This window comes from Phaenicophaeus curvirostris, chromosome 29 (assembly GCF_032191515.1).
Source record: "Phaenicophaeus curvirostris isolate KB17595 chromosome 29, BPBGC_Pcur_1.0, whole genome shotgun sequence".
Classification (NCBI taxonomy): domain Eukaryota; kingdom Metazoa; phylum Chordata; class Aves; order Cuculiformes; family Cuculidae; genus Phaenicophaeus; species Phaenicophaeus curvirostris.
The window spans coordinates 581,121-601,379 of NC_091420.1; the positions used below are offsets into that span (position 1 = coordinate 581,121).

General features: G+C 50.6%; 2 protein-coding genes across 3 annotated transcripts; both read left to right on the forward strand.

Moving 5' to 3' along the window:
* Window positions 1-2,031: 2,031 nt before the first annotated feature.
* LOC138732109 (loricrin-like) lies at window positions 2,032-3,111 on the forward strand. Its single transcript, XM_069878470.1, has one exon. The coding sequence runs from the start codon at window positions 2,129-2,131 to the stop codon at window positions 2,894-2,896; it is 768 nt and encodes a 255-aa protein (XP_069734571.1). The 5' UTR covers window positions 2,032-2,128; the 3' UTR covers window positions 2,897-3,111.
* A 5,510-nt stretch (window positions 3,112-8,621) lies between these two features.
* Window positions 8,622-10,045, forward strand: LOC138732121 (keratin-associated protein 6-2-like). 2 transcript variants are annotated; one of them, XM_069878483.1, is made up of 2 exons: window positions 8,622-8,763; window positions 9,315-10,045. In XM_069878483.1, exon 2 carries the CDS (start codon window positions 9,325-9,327, stop codon window positions 9,787-9,789), a length of 465 nt encoding a protein of 154 aa, XP_069734584.1. In that variant the 5' UTR covers window positions 8,622-8,763; window positions 9,315-9,324; the 3' UTR covers window positions 9,790-10,045. The 2 variants fall into 2 exon arrangements, with proteins under 2 accessions (XP_069734584.1, XP_069734585.1); XM_069878484.1 differs by having other exon boundaries at window positions 8,640-8,763; window positions 9,312-10,045.
* Window positions 10,046-20,259: the final 10,214 nt, after the last annotated feature.

The window sequence follows — 20,259 nt, forward strand, 5'->3', positions numbered from 1 at the left end:
CACGTAAGGCGTGTCCATGCAAGACAGGAACGCCTTTCACTCAGTGCTGGAAAATGCAGCCCAGGCTCCTCCTCTGCAGCTCCCTGCTGCCTGCCTCTTGCAGGCACACTGGTAACTTCACTCACTTTAACAGAAAAGCCTTTCATCAGGTGCATTATTTTATCAGCCGCCTTCTCCCCAGCCTCTTGTCATGGAAGCTTGCTGGGGAGAGCCAATTCCCAGACACCATCCCAGCACCATCCCAAGGGCCAACTTAGCCCTCAAGCCAGCACACGCTGCCACTCCCAGGTCACCTTTGGTCCATCTTTGATTCCAAGATGCTTTTCACTGGCTGCCCCAGATCGCCTATCACATCCCACCCCAGCCACGGGATCATTTCTCCTGCCTGCAGGTCCTGTGGTTCAGGAATTTCAGCCACTTGCCCCAGTTCAGTGCCATCAGTAGATATGCTGAGTCCACTCCATTATCCAGGGCACTAACGAAGATGTGAAACAGCAACAGCACCAGTACCAGACAGCTTTTCACCCACCATGTAACTTACTCATCCAGTCCATACCTCCACCAGTTTAGCTACAAGGCTGCTGTGGGACACTGTGCTCAAAGCCTTGCAATGTTGAGTTAGCACCATAGAATCATAGAATCACCAGGTTGGAAAAGACCCATCGGATCATCGAGTCCAACTATTCCTATGTTCCACTAAACTATGTCCCCAGGCACCTCTTCTACCCATCTTTTATATACCTCCAGGGACAGTGACTCAACCCCCTCCCTGGGCAGCCTGTTCCAGTGCCCAGTGACCTTTTCTGTGAAAATTTTTTTTCCTGATGTCCAGCCTGAAACTCCCCTGGTGGAGCTTGAGGCCATTCCCTCTCGTCCTGTCCCCTGGCCCTTGGGAGAAGAGCCCAGCTCCCTCCTCTCCACAACCTCCTCTCAGGGAGTTGCAGAGAGCAATGAGGTCTCCCCTCAGCCTCCTCTTCTCCAGGCTAAACCCCCCCAGCTCTCTCAGCCACTCCTCTTCTTCTCCAGCCCCCTCCCCAGCTTCGTTGCTCTTCTCTGGACTCGCTCCAGAGCCTCAACATCCTTCTTGTGGTGAGGGGCCCAGAACTGACCCCAGGATTCGAGGAGCAGTCTCCCCAGTGCCAAGTACAGAGGGAGAATAACCATCCATCACACTCCCATCTACAGAGCCAACCTCTTCATCATCAAAACTCATCAGGACAAATTTGCTTTTGGTGACTCTGAGCTGGCTCTTCCTAATTACCCCTTTGTGTTTCAGGCACCTGAAAATGCTCCTCATGGGCAGCAGAAGGGGAAGACCAGGATGATAGCCCTGTGCACATCACAGCTCCTGATTCACAGGTCACCTGTCAGCCACCCCTCAGTGTCTCAGTCCTTTGGAGATGGTGAATAAGGATATTATTAGCTACCTCACACAGCCAATGCACATCTTAAACGATGCTAGTCCTTTATGTGCACCATTCAGTAACTACATTATAATTAAGAGATGCTTATCAAGAATTATGAGTCAAGCAGATCATGCCAAGCACTGGGAACAGCATCCAAATGGAGGAGAGGTTTTCTCAATAAATAATGTAGTCCTCGTTCCTGCAGCATGTTTCATTTACTAGGGGAAGACCTGGAACCATATAAAAGGCCTCTGTCCCTTTACCTCTCTCAATCTACTCCCCTGGTCAGTGTCTGCCTTCCCTTGTGAATTGGGTAAGCCCCAACGCAGACTAGCTGGGTTCATTTTTGGTCGGGTGTCTTCGTTCAGCTAGTCATGGACCTGGCACACTTACAGTGTCCTTCAAACGATACTCTGCGCACCAAGACTGTGGGCTAAGCCAAGAAAGAAGCTACTGGGGAACTTGGGTGTGGGTTTGTCACTATGTGCTGCAGTGCCTTATGGTTGTTTCTGTTCTTGGAGGGGGGAAAAATCAAATGTAAGGTCAGAAAGAGATCTGGACTTAATCTGATGAATATTGGGCAACTGCAAGAACTTTTAGATCAGGGCTTTCAGGATAAGCAGTGACCTGTGCAGATTTGTGGGGAATTAAATGAAAATCAAGAGGGTGGAAATGCAAATTTAGCTGACTCTGTTTTTCAGGTTTTTCCCTACTACTCCAACATGATATATTCTTCTGGAAGAGAATCATACTTCAACTTGAACTCCACCTGGTATGATCCTGCAGGGTCCTGGCTGGACACTCGGCGCACACCTTTCCGCTACGGCTACAACACCTGCTGTACAGGGTGCGACGGCGAAGGCGTCGAAGGCATGAGAGGGCACGACTACAGGTGTTATGGCTATCGGCAGCCAGTCTGCTCTGAGAGATGCCATGGCTACACTACGTCTGGTTCGTGCCACGGAGGCGGAGGCTCAAGCTGTGTCAGGAGGCCCACGTACGGCTACGGGTCATCAGGAGGCTGCCAAAGCTATGGGAGGTCGGTCTGCTCTGAGAGATGCAATGAGCCCTCGGGTTCATGCCATGGAGGCGGAGGCTCGAGCTGTGTCAGGAGGCCCACATACACCTATGGGTCATCAGGAGGATGCCAAAGCTACGGGAGGTCAGTCTGCTCCGAGAGATGCAACGAGTCCTCAGGTTCATGCCATGGAGGCGGAGGCTCGAGCTGTGTCAGGAGGCCCACGTACACCTATGGGTCATCAGGAGGATGCCAAAGCTACGGGAGGCCAGTCTGCTCCGAGACATGCCATGGATCAGGATACCAGGGCGGGAAGCCGTCCTACAGCAAACCAAGGCAGTATGTCCAGCAGTGCTGCCCCGTGCAGACCTGCCCCCCTCCGGTGCAACAAGGCTGCGTGCCCGTGGCCAAGTGCATCCCAAGCCAGCAACAAAAGCAGGTCTGCAAAGTGCCAGTCCAGAAAATAAAATAGGGGACCTGAGGAGCAGGGATGAAACTTCTTATTCTTGTAACAATGCCTCGATGCTCAACACGTCCTGTGTTGCTCATGGATTTCCACTTTCCCTGCCATTCTTCTTGTAACGTGCTTTGAAGATGTAACCCACTGTCTCTGTGAAATATTAAGTGCTTTTCACCTCCTTATTTCACAGCAGCTGTGGAGGCAATAAAAATTCATGTTTCATAACCCCCCCACTCAGTGTTTTCTACTTTGTCTCTTCTGCTCCTTCTTGTGGCCAAAGCTGATACTTGCAGCGTCTGCGTCCATCCTCACATTGAGGTTCTGGGTTGATTCCACTTGGTGTCCTTTTATTCCTGCTCCAGAGAGCTTCCACATGGAGAAGGAACAAACAGTTTTCGTTGCAGACTCTTCATGCAACATAAAAATTATAACGTAAATAAAACCCACATACTTCATCAGAGAGGTAAAATTGGGAGGATCTGCTTGGCACATCATTTCATTCCCTGACGGGGCAATGGGTATAGTTTGACGCGGAAACTTAGAAACATCAAATGTCCTGAGTTAGAAGGGAAGCACAAGGATCATTGTGTCTAAGACCTGTTCCTGCATATGACAGCCCCAGCATTTACAACATGGGACTGAGGGCCTTGTCCAAATGCTGCTGGAATATTGTCAGGCTTGGTGCCGTGACTGCTTCCCTGTGCTGTTCCAGTGCTCCACCACCCTCTGAGGGAAGAAACTTTTCCTAATGTCCAACCTAAACCACCCCTTGCACATCATTCTGGCATTCCCTCGGGCTCTATCCTTGGTTACCAGAGAGATCTCATGACTTACATCATAAGCCTCCAAAAAAAAGCCCAGGGAAGCAAGTCAGGAAGAAGATTCAGGAACAGGACTGGCACAGCCAGTGCAGAATAAGATGGGATGCTGAAGTCATCAGAAAAGAAATCTTTGGCCCATGGTCCACTAGTATTAGAAATTCAGGGATGCCAAATGTCTCACCCCAAGCAAGGCAGCTCCCACATACCTTCAGCACCCAGAGCTCAGGGATGCTCAATGCCGTTATGACAGCAGAGAGAAAGACCAGGGAGGGGCAAGACCTCCCAGAGCTGAACATAGACCCAGGAAGAAATAGGGATTTTCTGGTTGGGAATTCATGTGGAATGAAAATTAGAAATGGGTTTGTATGCATCGGGGGGCTGGACCTGTTCTCTCTAATGGACCAAAAGACCCTGAACTCACAGAATCATAGAATGGTTTGGGTGGGAAGGGACCTCAAAGCCCATCCCGTCCCACCCCTGCCATGGGCAGGGACACCTCCCACTGCACCAGGGGCTCCAAGCCCCATCCAACCCAGCCTTGAACACCTCCAGGGATGGGGCAGCCACCACTGCTCTGGGCCACCTGGGCCAGGGTCTCCCCACCCTCACAGCAAAACATTTCTCCCTAAAATCTCATCTCAAACTCCTCTCTTTTAGCTTATAGGTGTTGCCCATCATCCTATCCCTTCACTCCCCAATAATGGCCCCTCACCAGTTGAACTACTTGCAAAACAAAGCCTGGTAGGGCTAGAGGAGGAATCACCTGGGAGGATTGCTTCAGCAAAGCAGGGATTTGGAGTCAGTGACTCACAGCATCACGTTTCAGGTGGATCCTCACGCCTCACCCAGCCCAGACTGGAGCCTCCATCGTCCCCATCTCCCAGTGTCCTGCCGGGCCCAGCCTGCAGGATGTGACGCATCATGGAATCAGCCACTTCATAACATTAACGGTGGAGATTTCTCCTAAAGGACAAGCTGGATTAGGAAAAGAAGTAAAAACAGGTGGAGGGTGCCCCTTCCTGGGATGGAGGTTTAATAGATGGACACACAGAAGGTGCCAACACACACTGCACTGACAGCAGGCCTTCCTCACCAGGCTCTTCCTCGCATGGGTGCAGTGGTTGATACCTGTGCATTACCTCCAGGGAGGTTCCTCTCCCTCTAGACTCAGCACCAGGGACACCGCTCCTCGAATCCTGGGGTCAGTTCTGGGCCCCTCCCCACAAGAAGGATGTTGAGGCTCTGGAGCGAGTCCAGAGAAGAGCAACGAAGATGGGGAGGGGGCTGGAGAAGAAGAGGAGCGGCTGAGAGAGCTGGGGGGCTTTAGCCTGGAGAAGAGGAGGCTGAGGGGAGACCTCATTGCTCTCTACAGCTCCCTGAGAGGAGGTTGTGGAGAGGAGGGAGCTGGGCTCTTCTCCCAAGGGACAGGGGACAGGACGAGAGGGAATGGCCTCAAGCTCCACCAGGGGAGGGTCAGGCTGGACATCAGGAATTTTTTTTTCCCTGAAAGGGTGATTGGGCAGTGTCCGAGGCTGCCCAGGGAGGGGGTTGAGTCCCCTTCCCTGGAGGGGTTTAAGGGACGGGTGGACGAGGCGCTGAGGGACATGGGTTAGTGATTGATGGGAATGGTTGGACTCAATGATCCGGTAGGTCTTTTCCAACCTGGTGATTCTATGATTCTATGATTACAGAGCACAGAATCTCCATCTCAAACACAGCTTGGTGGACTGGCACAGCCTTCACAGCCCATGGGCTCGAGGGCTCAGTTCACAACAGCTCAGCTATCGCACTGCATGTAACTCCAATTGTGCAAGCCTTGGGGGTTCTGTGGGAAAGAAGGTGCCAGGAAAACGATCACACCAAACAATGGGGTGGTGGCAGAGGCATCCGAACCCACTTTCAAATCCATCTGGATTTTGCTGAAGGAGGGGAGTTTCCTGGAGAAGACCTCAGGAGGGTAAATCCCTCTGCCCATGCCCCAGAGCAGGAGTTGCTCTGTTGAAGCCATTTTGACATAAATTTCTGTAAGTTCTAATGAGAGGGATTTCACACAAGCAATCCCTATCCAAAACAAAAGAGATCTTTGTGCTTGCATAACTCTCGGAGATTTGGAGGTTTGAAATTGTACCTGGAGGATCCCCAGTTCCTTCTAAGATCTTGTTTTTCTTCTGTGTTTCATTTATATCCTTCATAAATAGAATACCAGTAACTGAGATATCACCGAATCATGGAATGGTTTGGGTTGAAAGGGACTTTAAACACTATCCAGTTCCACCCCCTACCACGGGCAGGGACACCTCCCACTGCGTCAGGGGCTCCAAGCCCCATCCAACCTGGCCTTGAACCCCTCCAGGGATGGGGCAGCCACCCCTGCTCTGGGCAACCTGGGCCAGGACCTCCCCACCCTCACAGCAAAATATTTCTCCCCAGGATCTCATCTCAATCACGCCTCTTTCAGCTGAAAACCATTCCTCATCGTATCTATCCCTACATTCCCTGTTCAAGAGCCTCTCCCCAGCTTTCCTGGAGCCCCTTTCAGCCCTGGAAGCTTCTCTAGGGTCTCCCTGAAGCCTTCTTTTCTCCAGGCTAAACAACCCCAACTCTCTCAGCCTGTACTTGCATGAAAGAATCACAACCACACATCCAGAAACCATGATCAAAATGAGGAGGAACAAACCATCTCTTGACACCTGTATTAGGACAATTGCAAAGGTGATTCCCTCCATAAAAAAAAAACAAATTACCCAGAGAGATGACCACCTACTCAGAATAGCATCGATGGATGCAAGGAAGTCTCTCCCAAAGACTAGGGGCTCTGGAGAAGATGTGTGGGGCTCAGAGACTGTCTGTGGGGTCAATATGATCCTCTTTTATTCACAGCTCCAGGTCTCCGATGCGCATGAGCATCCTCCCCACCAGGCCATGCTCAGGTGGATGTCTCTATCACTAAGAGAAATCAGAAATGTGTTTGTCACCACCTGGGTGATCCAGGGTGCAATTAGTGCCTCATCATGAATAATTCATTCTTCTACCCCTTGCGAAATATCCCCCGACACATTCTCATTTCTTCATGTATCTCTTCGTTTGAGTGATTCAGCTCCATTGGTTGGCAATGAATCCCCTTGGCTTTATATTGTATTTTAGTTTGATCTGTGCTGTTATTAATATCACAGTGGCCTCTAGAGTCCTGCCTGAGATCAGGCTTGGCGTGCTCTGTAGGCAGAAAGACACTTTTCTCCCCAAAGCAGTGCATTAAACCAACAGAGACACAGATCTCAATACCCTCCCCAATGTATACAAAAGGACAGAGGCACAGAAGGAGGAATGAGCTCACAACACTTTCCTCCCTACTTATTTTCAACAATCAAAGTGTAATAAGAGAAACCAATAGCGGGGGAGGGGTTCTTCATCAGGGAGTGCAGGGATACTACAATGGGGAACAGTTTTCAGCTGAAATAGGGGAGATTGACATGAGGTCTCAGGGAGAAATATTTTGCTGTGGGGGCAGTGGGGCCCTGGCCCAGGCTGCCCAGGGCAGTGGTGGCTGCCCCATCCCTGGAGGGGTTCAAGGCCAGGCTGGATGGGGCTTGGAGCCCCTGATGCAGTGGGAGGTGTCCCTGCCCATGGCAGGGGTGGGACTGGATGGGCTTTGAGATCCCTTCCTACCCAAACCATTCCAGGATTCTATGCTATTGCAAACATCTGTCACGAGGATGGGACACGGTTGGAGCCCTATCGTCCTTGCAAGCCTCCTGCCTGGGTGCTCTCAGCCTCCTATGGGCTTTTAAATTCCAATTATTTGAGTTAAAAGTTTCTCTTTCAGTGAAGAACTTGAAATACCACACCACTAGTGCTCTTTTACACAGAAAAAGGTTTCTCTTTGAGGCTGCTCCCCAGACACATCCCACTGCCTGCATTTGCCCACTCCCACCATTGCAACTGGATGCATCCAGCAAGAGTTTGCTTCAAAGACTCACATTGCCATCATCCACTTCTAAACCCCAATCTGAGCCTCATTGACAGCTTTGGAGCCCAGAGGCAACTTTTGCAACCCACCAGGGCCAAGCCCCTTCATCCTAGCAGATGTGGGTGGCCAGCACCAGACCCTGGGGCTCAGTGGAGGATGCTCACACTCTTTGTTTTCAAGGCACCCACACACAGACCACCCCACGCTCTGCACTCACCTTCTGCCACCCCATCGCCTGCTCACAGCTGCATCCTTAATTCCCTTTGTCTCCTCACCCACTCACAGCCTAGATTTTTTTTTCCCCAAGCTGCACAGATGCACTTAATTTTCCTAAACACCACCATGGCCTTATTTGTTCTCTTTCAAGCCAGTTTTATTTGCTCTATCATAGAATCATAGAACCATTAAGGTTGGAAAAGATCATCCAATCCAATTATCAGCCCAACCCCACCGTGCTGACTAAACCACATCCTCAAGTACCACATCCACATGGTTTTTGAACCCCTCCAGCGATGGGCACTTCACCACTGCCCTGGGCAGCCTCTTCTAATGCTTCACCACTCTTTCAGTAAAGAAATGTTTCCTGTTATCCAATCTAAACCTCCCCTGGTGCAACTTGAGGCCATTAAGGCCATCCCTTTGCAACTTAGTCCACGGGTCCACCCCACTCTCCCACCTTCTCATCCACCAACATGTTCAAGTTGCCAAATTCAGTTCACGGCTGCTTTGCATTAGGCACGTGAAGCAGGTAAATGTTTTATGCAGATGCATCAAGACCATTCAGAAACCTCCCAATCCCTGCGTGTGAACCACACCAGGCGTGGTGGGCAATTAACATTTTTATGTAATAACTAGAGGAACAGTGATTCCAAGGCAGGATATTGATCTGCTCACAATACAATGAGTCAAAACAGCAATGTAAAAACTCTACAATTAACCAACTGCTTGGGGTGGTGAACAATCAAGTCTCTCCAGTGGGAGCTCGTCTTGTTTCCGGAGGAAAAACTCTACGCGTCCTATAAAAGATCTCACACCCCGTGTCTCCTCACTCTCTCAGCTTCACATCTCCTCTCGAAGACCTACTGAGCAGGGTAAGTCCAGCTCCATTAAACTTCTGTGGTTTTAATGATCACCAGCTTTGTCTCCTGAGATCTAGACCACTTCTCTTATGCTTCTCATCTCTGTGATGTCTCCAGTCACAGTTGCTCCGTTCTTCTGGCTGCTTGCTTTCTCCATCCATGCCTGTACAAAAATTACAGAAAGCAGCTAGGAAAACTTAAAGCTTACTCATTCACACAACTGAACACTGGATGCATCTGCTTAAAGGAAGACAGCACAGAGTCCTCTGTACAGATCAGGGACCACTGCAGGCAGACATGCATTGCTGATTTTTCTCTCTTCTTCAAGAACCTGGCTTATGACAATGATTTATTCTTGGGTAACCTGATCTAGTAGGATGTCCTTGCCCATGGCAGAGGGAGTGAAATTAGATGATTGTTAAGGTCCCTTCTAACCCTAACTATTCTACGATTCTATGATTCTACGATTCTATATATAAACCCCTCCAACTAAACTGCTGCTGGCAGACTTCACAGTGTCTCTCACCTCTGCAGCCTCTCAGAGATCACAGTCTTTCCAGCAGGTTTGCAAGGATGTGCTCCCGCCAGGACAAAGACCAGTGCCACCAGCAGGAACGATCCTCATGCCACAGCAGTGATGGATGCCACAGGAGCAGTGGATCCGGATGCCATGGGAGCAGCGGTGGATCTGGATGCCACAGGAGCAGTGGATCCGGATGCCATGGGAGCAGCGGTGGATCTGGATGCCATGGGAGCAGTGGATCCGGATGCCACAGAAGCAGTGGATCCGGATGCCATGGGAGCAGCAGTGGATTCGGATGCCACAGGAGCAGTGGATCTGGATGCCACAGGAGCAGCGGTGGATCCGGATGCCATGGGAGCAGTGGTGGATCCGGATGCCATGGGAGCAGTGGTGGATCTGGATGCCACGGGAGCAGTGGTGGATCCGGATGCCATGGGAGCAGTGGTGGATCCTGCCATGGAAAGCCACAAGATTGCCAGCAGCAAATTTATCAAGTACCCTCAAATATGAAGTGATCAGGACATCATCTGTGTGTTATACACATGCATGTCTTTGATCTTGTGATGAGTTCAGAAAGCTTTGCATGTTTCCTTGCAGTCTTCAAAGAAAATCTGTGCCTCCCCCTCTCTTCCCTGGCAAGTCCTGTACCTCTGCTGAGCTTATATGTGGGTGCTAGAAATACACTGTGTATGTTCACACTGGTGTGGTTTCCTTTCTATCATTCTTTGAATATATAAGAGGCATTAAAATTTGGAGTTCATGAGACTTTTGTGTTCATGATTTTTCTTTCACCTTGTATTTCACATCGCAATACGAGACACCTTGAGCTTGTTTGATGGCCCTGAATTTACCCTGCCCAGACACATGTGATAGTAGATGCTGCCACACTCTCCTTTGTGGATTCTAAAGGAAAAGAGAGAGAATAAAGATTTCTAAATGCTGGCATTTTAGGAGACCTTCTCTGGCCCCTGCAGCACAGCCAGGTCTCCTCCACATCACTTGCTCACAGAGCTGGAGACCAAGAACCTCCAACCAAGACCCCACAAGCTGCTTTGCATGAGCATGGTCACAGCCACAGGGCAGAAGTCACAGAGTCATAGAGGTTAGAAAAGACCTCTAAGATTACCAAGTCCAACTGTCAACCCAAAACTACTTTGCTGATGAAATCATGTCCCAAAGTGCCATATTTATACACTTATTGAAGTCCCACAGGCAAAGACAGCAGTGATGGGGCAGAAACCCCTTTTATTGCCCTCTGGTCTTAAGACACCATCCATGGGGCAGGTATCTTCACATGTTTATGACAAACCCCCCAGCAAGCCTTTCTAGAAACCTTCTGCCCATCTCTTCAAGAGGCCAAGTTCGAGCCAGGGAGGTTGCAAGATGCTAGTGTTAAGCAATAAACTGATTCTTCTCACTTGTAATTAAAATGAATTGTGTAATTTATTGGCTTGAGATTGCCATTCATGAAGTAGATGCTGCCCTGATAAGATGATTCTCCAGTGTGTCACGATGCTCAGAAATATCTGGCACTGCTGAAAAGGGTGCAGAAATCAGTTAACTCGCTGAACGGGCTGCCTGATTTTGGTGTAGGAATTATTGGAAAAAAGGTGTTTCCATGAGCCTGGCATGCACTTCACACCCCCATTGTAAAGCCCACGTTCAAGGCTTGTTAAGGTGGACAACCACAAAATCTACAGATGCCCAGTAATGCTGGCTGGATGCTGCTGCTCATTCACAAACTTGGAACAATGGAAAGGTGAGGAACTGAATATACATCGTGAAGTTGAAAACCAAAAATTACCTTGAGTCTTTTCTCATGGAGAGTATTTGCCATCTTTGAGTGAAACCTTACCTGGACCCCAGCATTCAGTTATAGAGTCCTCAGCACAGGACATGGAAGGACACGGAGCTGTTGGAGGGAGTCCTGAGGGGGCAATGGACATGATCCAAGCACCTCCTGTACGAGCTCAGGCTGAGAGAGTTGGGGTTGTTCAGCCTGGAGAAGAGAAGGTTCCAGGGAGACGTTAGAGCAGCTTCTGGTGCTGAAAGGGGCTCCAGGAAAGCTGGGGAGAGGCTCTGGATCAGAGAGGTCAGGGAGAGGATAACAAGGAACAGTTTTCAGCTGAAAGAGGGGAGGTTGAGATGAGATCTTGGGGAGAAATGTTTTGCTGTGAGGGTGGGGAGGTCCTGGCCCAGGTTGCCCAGAGCAGAGGTGGCTGCCCCATCCCTGGAGGGGTTCCAGGCCAGGTTGGATTGGGCTTGGAGCCCCTGGTGCAGTGGGAGGGTGCTTTGAGGTCCCTTCCCACCCAAACCATTCCAGGATTCTATGAGTCTATGATATTTCTTCTGATGCCAGAACAAAACACAATTAAACAGAAGGGATCAAACCCAGGTACAGTTTGCCCTGACACTGTTCTAGTTCATAATAGCAATTAAGCAATACAAAAGAAGCATTTAGGTTGCACACCTGATTCCTTAACCCTGCCCTTTCCACCTGCCTTTCCGAAAGTCTTCCCTGTTTCTGTAACAGCAGATGTGTCAGAACATTTTTGGGCTGCATGAATTGATTAGGACTTACAGTGTCTTAACAAAGGTTCAGGTGTCTATAGTCAAAGCAGGAACTCACACCAGGCTGGAGTAGCATCTCACCTGCTTCCCAAAGGACACCATGTCTCTTAAACAGCATTAGCAAAGACAGAATGGGGCTAAAACTCCATCTCACTTTGTTCAGCACCTGGGAATAGCATAAAACTTAATCAACATGGAGAAAGAAAAGTAAAAAGCAGTTGAGGTGGACCAGAAATACCAAATGTTCAAGCATCTCTGCAGGCAATTGAAGTATTTCAACCTTCCTGGTAGTCAGCCAGTATTTTCCAAGGACTTTTGTACTGCCAAAAATCAGAATAGTTCCCTTTTTCAGATGATTGCTAAGAATACTGATTTTAGTCTTTTATTCACTGCCTGTTTCATTACTGAAATGTCTTCCACAAGTATGGGCAGAACAAGATCCATGGTCCTAAGAATGGAATCCTCAAAAGAAGAAGGATATGGAGCTGTTGGAACGGGTCCAGAGGAAGGCTACAAAGATGATGCGAGGGCTGGAGCACCTGCCATGTGAGGACAGGCTGAGAGAGTTGGCGTTGTCCTGCCTGAAGAAGAGAAGGCTCCAGGGAGACCTTATAGCGACCTTCCAATACCTAAAGGGGCTACAAGAAAGCTGGGGAGGGGCTGTTTACAAAACCTTGTAGTGACAAGACGAGGGGCAATGGCTATAAACTGGAGAGGGGTAGATTTGAACTGGACATAAGGAAGAACCTCCTGGGAGGTCCGTGGGAGGCCCTGGCCCAGGTTGCCCAGAGCAGGGGTGGCTGCCCCATCCCTGGAGGGGTTCAAGGTCAGGTTGGATGGGGCTCGGAGCCCCTGATCCAGTGGGAGGTGTCCCTGCCCATGGCAGGGGTGTTAGAACTGGGTGATCTTTAGGGTCCCTTCCAACCCAAACTGTTCTATGACTCTATGATTCTATGAAGAACTTCGCAACCCATGCAGAAGAGGTTCAGGAAAGGTACAAGGATTATCTTCTGATGAGCTCTCCCTGCAAACGTGGTACCCAGCCTGGCCCAAAGGCTCGTGTGGGTCCATGCACCCATATAAATAACACTCAGATTTGCTGGCCAGTTATGACCTAATGGGGGAGCAGGGATAAATGCTTCAAAACCGATGTTCCTACAAATTTGGGGAAAGGCCTTGGGTTCTGCTGTCTCCTTGCCACACAGCAGCCACCCCAGGCCACTTTGCGTCACTGAAGGCAGTACCCATGGACCATAGACTCATTAAGGTTGGAAAAGACCTCTAAGATCATCAAGTCAAACCATCAGTCCAACCCCACCGTGATGACTAAACTACTCATAGGAGCCTTCCTTCTCCACACGGCAGCACTGAAGCCGCTCACAACCGGAAAAAAAGCCACTGGTGCTGCCACTCTGGCATTACTCATGGGCTGAAAGTTAACCACATAATTATGCACCTTGCTAATCCTGGATCACAACCTGGGGCTGATCTTCCCCCTTCCAAAAATAGGAATCGCAGCTGCTTCTAGTCCTTCTTAGAACAATAGAATCATGGAATCATTAAGGTTGGAAAACACTTTTAAGTTCATCCAGTCCAACCATCAGCCCAACACCATCGTGCTAACTAAACCATGTCCCAAAGTGTATCTACACATTTTTTGCAGGCCTTCAGGGATGAGGTCTCCCCCACTCACCACTCTGTCAGTAAAGAATTTTTTTCCTAGTATCTTCTCTAAACATCCCCTGGTTCAACTTGAGGCCATTCCCTCTCATCTTATCCTTGTTCATTGGGAGAAGAGCCTATCGCCCACCTCACTACAACCTCCTTTCCAGGAGTTGTAGAGAGCAACAAAGTCAACCCTCAGCTTCCTCTTTAACTAAACAATCCCAGTTCCCCCAGCTGCTCCTCATAAAACCTGTGCTCCAGACTCTTCACAAGCCTCATTACCTTCTTCTGGACATTCTCCAGGAGCTCTATACCATTTTTGTACTGAGGGGCCCAAAAACTGAACACAGGATTCGAGGTGCAGCCTTGCCAGTGCTGAATATGGGGACACAACCATTTCCCTGGTCCTGCTGGCCAGGAGCAATAACAGGAAACTTCTGATGGATAAAAAAATGTTGTACATGGAGTGACCTTTCAATCTCTTTACCATATTTCAGCTGATTTTAAGAGAAATGAGTCAACACTGGTACCAGTCAGATTGGTGCTAAGGAAAGGTTGTCCACGATGCCAAGGGTGTTGTTGGTTCTTACAGGCATATCTCTGGGTTTACAGGCATTTGCAGGACTACAGCACCTCAAGATCTTTTAAAAGGTTGGTGTGATTTAGGTACATGACATTATTCCTCCATCGAAATGCAAAGCACTCCCCAGCTGTGCTCAACACCAAAAACAAGCTGGCAAAGCTGTGGAAACCAAGGCCACCCACACCACTCCCCCACTGGAGTCAAGTACAGGTAGGGCTGGCAATTAAATCTTTCTGCGGTGCAGGAAGACGACTGATAAGAAGAGGTGATACCTGGCGCAGGTGACATGAGTCACGCAAGTATCCTAAAGAGTGGGAAGGCAAGAAAAAATAAAAAGCCATTGATGAATCAAATGAAGAGGCAGGGAGGTACTTCATTACCAGATGGGGTGCGCAGAGAGGGTATAAAAGCTCTCCTGTCCTAGAACACCTCATTCCTTCCTCACCTCTTCACTGCACGAGCATCTCAGGTAAGAGCAGCGATGCTGCAGAGCTTTGGGACTTGGCACAGCACACAAAGTTCTCTGAAAGGTGGATGGGTTTGGAGCAGGATGAGCTCTGTGCTTTGTACCAGGTTGGGGCTTGCTTTGCGGGTGCTTGTGACCAGGGAGGTGGCAGGAGGAGGTGATGCTGGAAGAAAGCAGAAAGATTGGGACTTGGAGGAAGGCTCTGGTGTGTTTCTCAGCTCCCTCCAGCAGAGAGATGGCTCTGCTTTGATAAGCCATCTGTGCTCAGCCTGCCAAGCTGCTCTGGATGCTCCCAGTATCTTTGACTAAGGCTTTGGTGGGACAATCCCATGGATTGTATAAGAAGCTGATGCAAAGTTTAAAGACGATTGTGTAGTCTGGCAAAGATTAAATAAATGAACATCCAGATTTCCCCCTGGAAGAGCAGAAGCAAGAAAGGAAAGTCCCTGAGAGCTCCTCTCTCCCTACAGGTCACCTCGAAACAAAACCATGTGCTCCCGTCAGGAGAAGGATCACTGCCACACGCAGGAGCGCCACACCTGCCACGCCAGTGGCGGCTGTCACAGCAGCGGCAGTGGTGGCTGTCACAGCTCTGGTGGCAGCGGTGGCTGTCACAGCTCTGGAGGCAGTGGTGGCTGTCACAGCTCCGGTGGTGGCGGCTGTCACAGCTCCCGCAGCAGCGGTGGTGGCTGTCACAGCTCTGGGGGCAGCGGTGGTGGCTGTCACAGCTCCGGGGGCAGCGGTGGCTGTCACAGCTCCGGTGGCGGTGGCTGCCATGGGAAGCCACAGGTCCCATGCCAACAGCAGCAGCAGCAGCAGCAGATCCAGCAGGTGCCCTCACAGAAGATGAAGTGAGCGGATGTCCCACACATCCTGGCTCCAGCAGCAGAGGCCACACGTGGACCAGCTCCCTCCAGCCTTCCCAAAGCTTTGCAACCCCTCTGCCTTCCAGGACTATCACTCCCTGGGGAAGGGCCATCACTTGTGGTGCCATACTGTGCTCTGGCCCAATCGGGTGCTCATCAGACAATAAAGCATTAAATTCCCAAGACCTCTCTTGTGTCAGCGTTTCCTTAAACTCCTCATCCTGATTTTCTTTGTATGCTAGAGGGGTGCATTGGGTGTAGGGGAATATAGGGTCTATACAGTTACTAGCAGGTCACATATCTTAACCAGGGGAAGTCACCACTGAGGAAGGGGCCATCCTTCAGCACGTGCCCACAGGGAGATAATTTAGTGTCATGTTTTAGGGAGAATGGAATGGCTGCGTAAAACAGTGCAACTGAATCCAGCAAAGTCTTAACATGTAGCATTTAGACAGGGAACCACTGGAGAGAGCCCAAAGGAGGCCATGGGGATGATGAGAGGAACGGAGCATCTTTCTTAAGAGGAAAGTCTGAGAGACCTGTGTCTGTTCAGCCTGGAGAAGAGAAGGCTGAGAGGAGATCCCGTCAATGCTGATCAATATCTGATGGGCTGGTGTCAGGAGGATGGGGTTTATGTCCAGTGACAGGACACGTGGCACTGGGCACAGACAGAACCATAGGAAGTTCCTCATGTAATGAGGAAAAACATCTTTCCTGTGTGGGTGACAGAGCATTGGAACAGGCTAACCAGGGAGGGTGTGCAAGGAAAACACTAGCCACTATGAAACTTGGTACACGGAGGGTTACACTGAAAGTAGTCCTGTGTCCTTTCTCATTGAATGAATGGTGTCATCACCTGAAAAGTAAATCATCCAGTCATAGAATCATAGAAAGGTTTGGATTGGAAGGGACCTTAAAGATCACCCAGTTCCACACCCCTGCCATGGGCAGGGACACCTCCCACTGCATCAGGGGCTCCAAGCCCCATCCAACCTGACCTTGAACCCCTCTAGGGATGGAGCAACCTGGACCAGGGCCTCTCCACCCTCACAGCAAAACATTTCTCCCCAAGATCTCACCTCAATCTCCCCTATTGCAGCTCAAAACTCTTCCCTCTTGTCCTTTCCGAGCAATCTCTGATCAAGAGCCCCTCCCCAGCTTTCCTGGAGCCCCTTTCAGCTCTGGAAGCTGTTCTAAGGTCTCCCTTCAACCTTCTCATCTCCAGGCTGAACAATCCCAACTCTCCCAGCCTGCACTCATACGGGAGGTGCTCCAGCCCTTGCATCATCCATGGCCCTGTCTGGACTCGCTCCAACAGTTCCAGGTCCTCCCTGTGCTGAGGACTCCAGAACTGGGTGCAGGGCTTCAGGTGGGGGCTTCACCAGAGGGGCAGAATCTCCCCCCTCACCCTGCTGGCCCCACTGCTTTGGATGCAGCTTCAGATACGGTTGGTTTCTGGGCTGCAAGTGCCCATTGCCAGCTCAATCAGCATTAAACTCTCCTGTGCAGAACATCACCCGTGATGCCCATGCATGGACAGGACATGACTGCTGTCGATATCCCCCGGAAAAGACAGAGACAGATTGCACAAGACTCATGCACAGAAATGCATTTGTCCTTGAGACTTTAGCCACTGGTTTGGGTGGTAGCAGGGATGCCCACAGGAGTTGCAAGAAGCCCTCTGGGTCCTGGGCTCAGCCCGCACAGGACCCAGCCCGTCCTGTGCCTGCACACACTTGTTCCAACAGCACCATGGATTTTGCCCGCAGCGCACACAACGCTAAGTGGGCGTCTGCCCAGTTCCTCTGCTAATTATAATTCTAGCCACCAGTTTCTAGATGAGATGTTATGACATCAACAGCAATCAGCATGCAAATGCTGGCTGCACCTCGTGCTGGGTGAGCCATGGGTCTGTGAAGTTGGAGGAGAGCCTTGCAATCCTCTCCATGACCCCTAAGATAAGACAGACAGCCATTACGAGCAGTTGGGAGGGTCGTGATGGACAGTTCAAGGATTGAAAGTTTTGGATGTGAGCAGAGATCCTGTCCTGGGAACACCTGCAGCCCTGGGGGAGGTTTCATCCTGTTGTCACCATGTCCCCTTCAGCTCAAGCAGGGCCACGTGCAGAACACAAGGACCCCAGGGCCAGCTCAACTCCCTCCCAACGGGCTTTCGCCTGAAGCCAGGCAGGAGCCACCCAACAGCTTCCAGAAGAAGTAAGAAAGAGCTGCTGTTCAGTGCCACTAACGGTGCTGAGCATAACAAAACAGTGCTTGCTGGTGCGTGTCTTGGGAAAGACGTTGGCTTTCAGTTCACACAGTTCAAGCCCCAGTTCTGTCCCCTCCTCCCTCAGAGAGCTGCCAGATCATTCCTCTTTAGCAACAAGGTGGATCTCTGTGTCTGTTTGCGTTGGCTCCCAACATTACCTTCTATGTCTCAGGCTTGTCCTTGCCTTTATCCTGCAAAAAAGGAACTGGGGCCTTTAGGTCAAAATACTCACTTACAAAATACTTAGGTCAGATGATGAAGTGCTGGGAAGATGATGAAGTTCAACCAGAACAGGGCTGAGCAGGAGGGTGATCTCTAGAGCTCTGGCTTTGCTCCAGCAGATGGACTGATGAAGCAGGCAGCACCAGATGGGTCTTTTAATGCCTCAGTCTTCATTTCATCAAGGTGTACAGGGATAGGAGGAGGGGAATGGTTTTCAGCTGAAAGAGGCAAGATTGAGGTGAGATCTTGATGAGAAATGTTTTGCTGTGAGGGTGGGGAGACCCTGGCCCAGGCTGCCCAGAGCAGTGGTGGCTGCTCCATCCCTGGAGGTGCTGAAGACCAGGTTGAGTGGGGCTTGGAGCCCCTGATGCAGTGGGAGGTGCCCCTGCCCGTGGCAGGGAGGTTGGAACTGGTTGGGCTTAGAGGTCACTTCCAACCCAAACCATTCTTTGATTCTACGATTTCCTGATCTTTGTCATTAAGAGGATGGAAGTAGCCAGTCTTTGTCAACAAACCAGCCTGGGACCTTGCTTAGATGCATGTGAACGTAGCAGAGCTTGCAAGGCTTTCAGTAGTCCTCAAGACCATCTTCTGGCCACTCAGGGGCCTTTTGAGGGGGGACTCACGCCCTTTAGGTCAGGGAGGAGAGATAAAAAACTCACGCCAAAGATCTGAGACCCTTCCCTAGGGTAAGCCCAGGCAGATTTTTTCCTCGCCCCACTGGCTGTCCCCAGTGGCCACAGCAGCTCATTAGAACCAAACATCTAAAGGAGAAGAAAGAGCAGCTTTCCATTTTTCCTTTTTACCTGGATTATTTCTGGCTTTATCTGGTTCTGGCTCAATAGCAGGGATTAGAGGCTGAGAGAACAGTCTCATGGGATGGGTTTGTAATGATGCCTGGTTTTAATTTAACAAAACAAACCCCAATCAAGTGAGCCTTGGGAAACCCAGGCATCTACAGGTTTTCCTATTGAGGGCAGGTGAGACTGGCAATTAGATATTTATGTGGCACAGGAAACAGATAAAAAAGGAATGATACCCATCATGAATGAGTCAGGAGAGCGATGTAAACAGAGGGCGGTTTGATGGGGATTGGATATTAAATTAATAGATCACTATGACAGAGAGGTGTCTCATTTCCGGGCAAAGGAATCCGAGATCTCTATAAAACTGCCCCTGTCCCCAGGTTCTTCATTCCCTCCTCTTGTTTTCCTCTCAAGCTCGGGTAAGTCTGGCAGCACAGGTGGATTGTCCTCCTTTGGGGACTCACTTCCCAGCAAGGGATGTGGGGCATGGATTCAATACAAGCCCCACAAGTGTGGGGATGCTCGTAGGGTGGTGGGATGCACGGAGGGAGGTGGGGAGCTGTATTGTGGCTGGGACCTGCTGTGCTGCTACACCCAGCTGACGAAATCCTGAATCTGTCAGCACAGGGCACTGCTCCAGACCAGCAGATCTCCAAGGATCCTGCACAACAGCACCAGGGGTGGGATTATCAGCAGGGCAGGCACAGGGTCCGCAGTGCTGGGATGTTGGGGCAATCGGGGTGGGACATGGAGCAGTCCCTGAGAGCTCCTCTCTCCCTACAGGTCACCTCGAAACACAACCATGTGCTCCCGTCAGGAGAAGGATCACTGCCACACGCAGGAGCGCTACACCCGCCAGGCCAGCGGCGGCTGCCACAGCAGTGGCGGTGGTGGCTGTCACAGCTCTGGGGGCAGCGGCGGCTGTCACAGCTCCGGTGGTGGCGGCTGTCACAGCTCCCGCAGCAGCGGTGGTGGCTGTCACAGCTCTGGGGGCAGCGGTGGTGGCTGTCACAGCTCTGGGGGCAGCGGTGGCTGTCACAGCTCCAGTGGCGGTGGCTGCCACGGGAAGCCACAGGTCCCATGCCAACAGCAGCAGCAGCAGCAGCAGATCCACCAGATGCCCTCACAGAAGATGAAGTGAGAGGATGCTCCAGCAGCAGAGGCCACACGTGGACCAGCTCCCTCCAGCCTTCCCAAAGCTTTGCAAGGCTGCTGGGCTGCAAACCCTCTGCCTTCCAGGACCATCACCCCCTGGGGAAGGTCCATCGTTTGTGGATCCTTGCTGCCTCCATCTGATGCGCCAGGCTGTGCTTTGGTCCTATGAGACAATAAAGCATTACATTTCTGACACTTATCTTGTGTTGGTGTTTCCTTAAACTCCTTATCCTTATTTTCCTTGTGCACTTGCAGGGGCACAGCAGGATTAATAAACACACTCATACCATTTGTGAAGAGCAGGTTTCTTTCCAAACCTGGGGACTGGTGCTGTTTAACTTATTTGTCGCAGATGCGAACAGTGCGATTGAGGGCATCTTCAG

Excerpts from the sequence above, each read along its gene's own strand:
- LOC138732109 (XM_069878470.1), top strand. The coding sequence starts at position 2,129 with ATGATATATTCTTCTGGAAGAGAATCATACTTCAACTTGAACTCCACC.
- LOC138732121 (XM_069878483.1), top strand. The coding sequence starts at position 9,325 with ATGTGCTCCCGCCAGGACAAAGACCAGTGCCACCAGCAGGAACGATCC.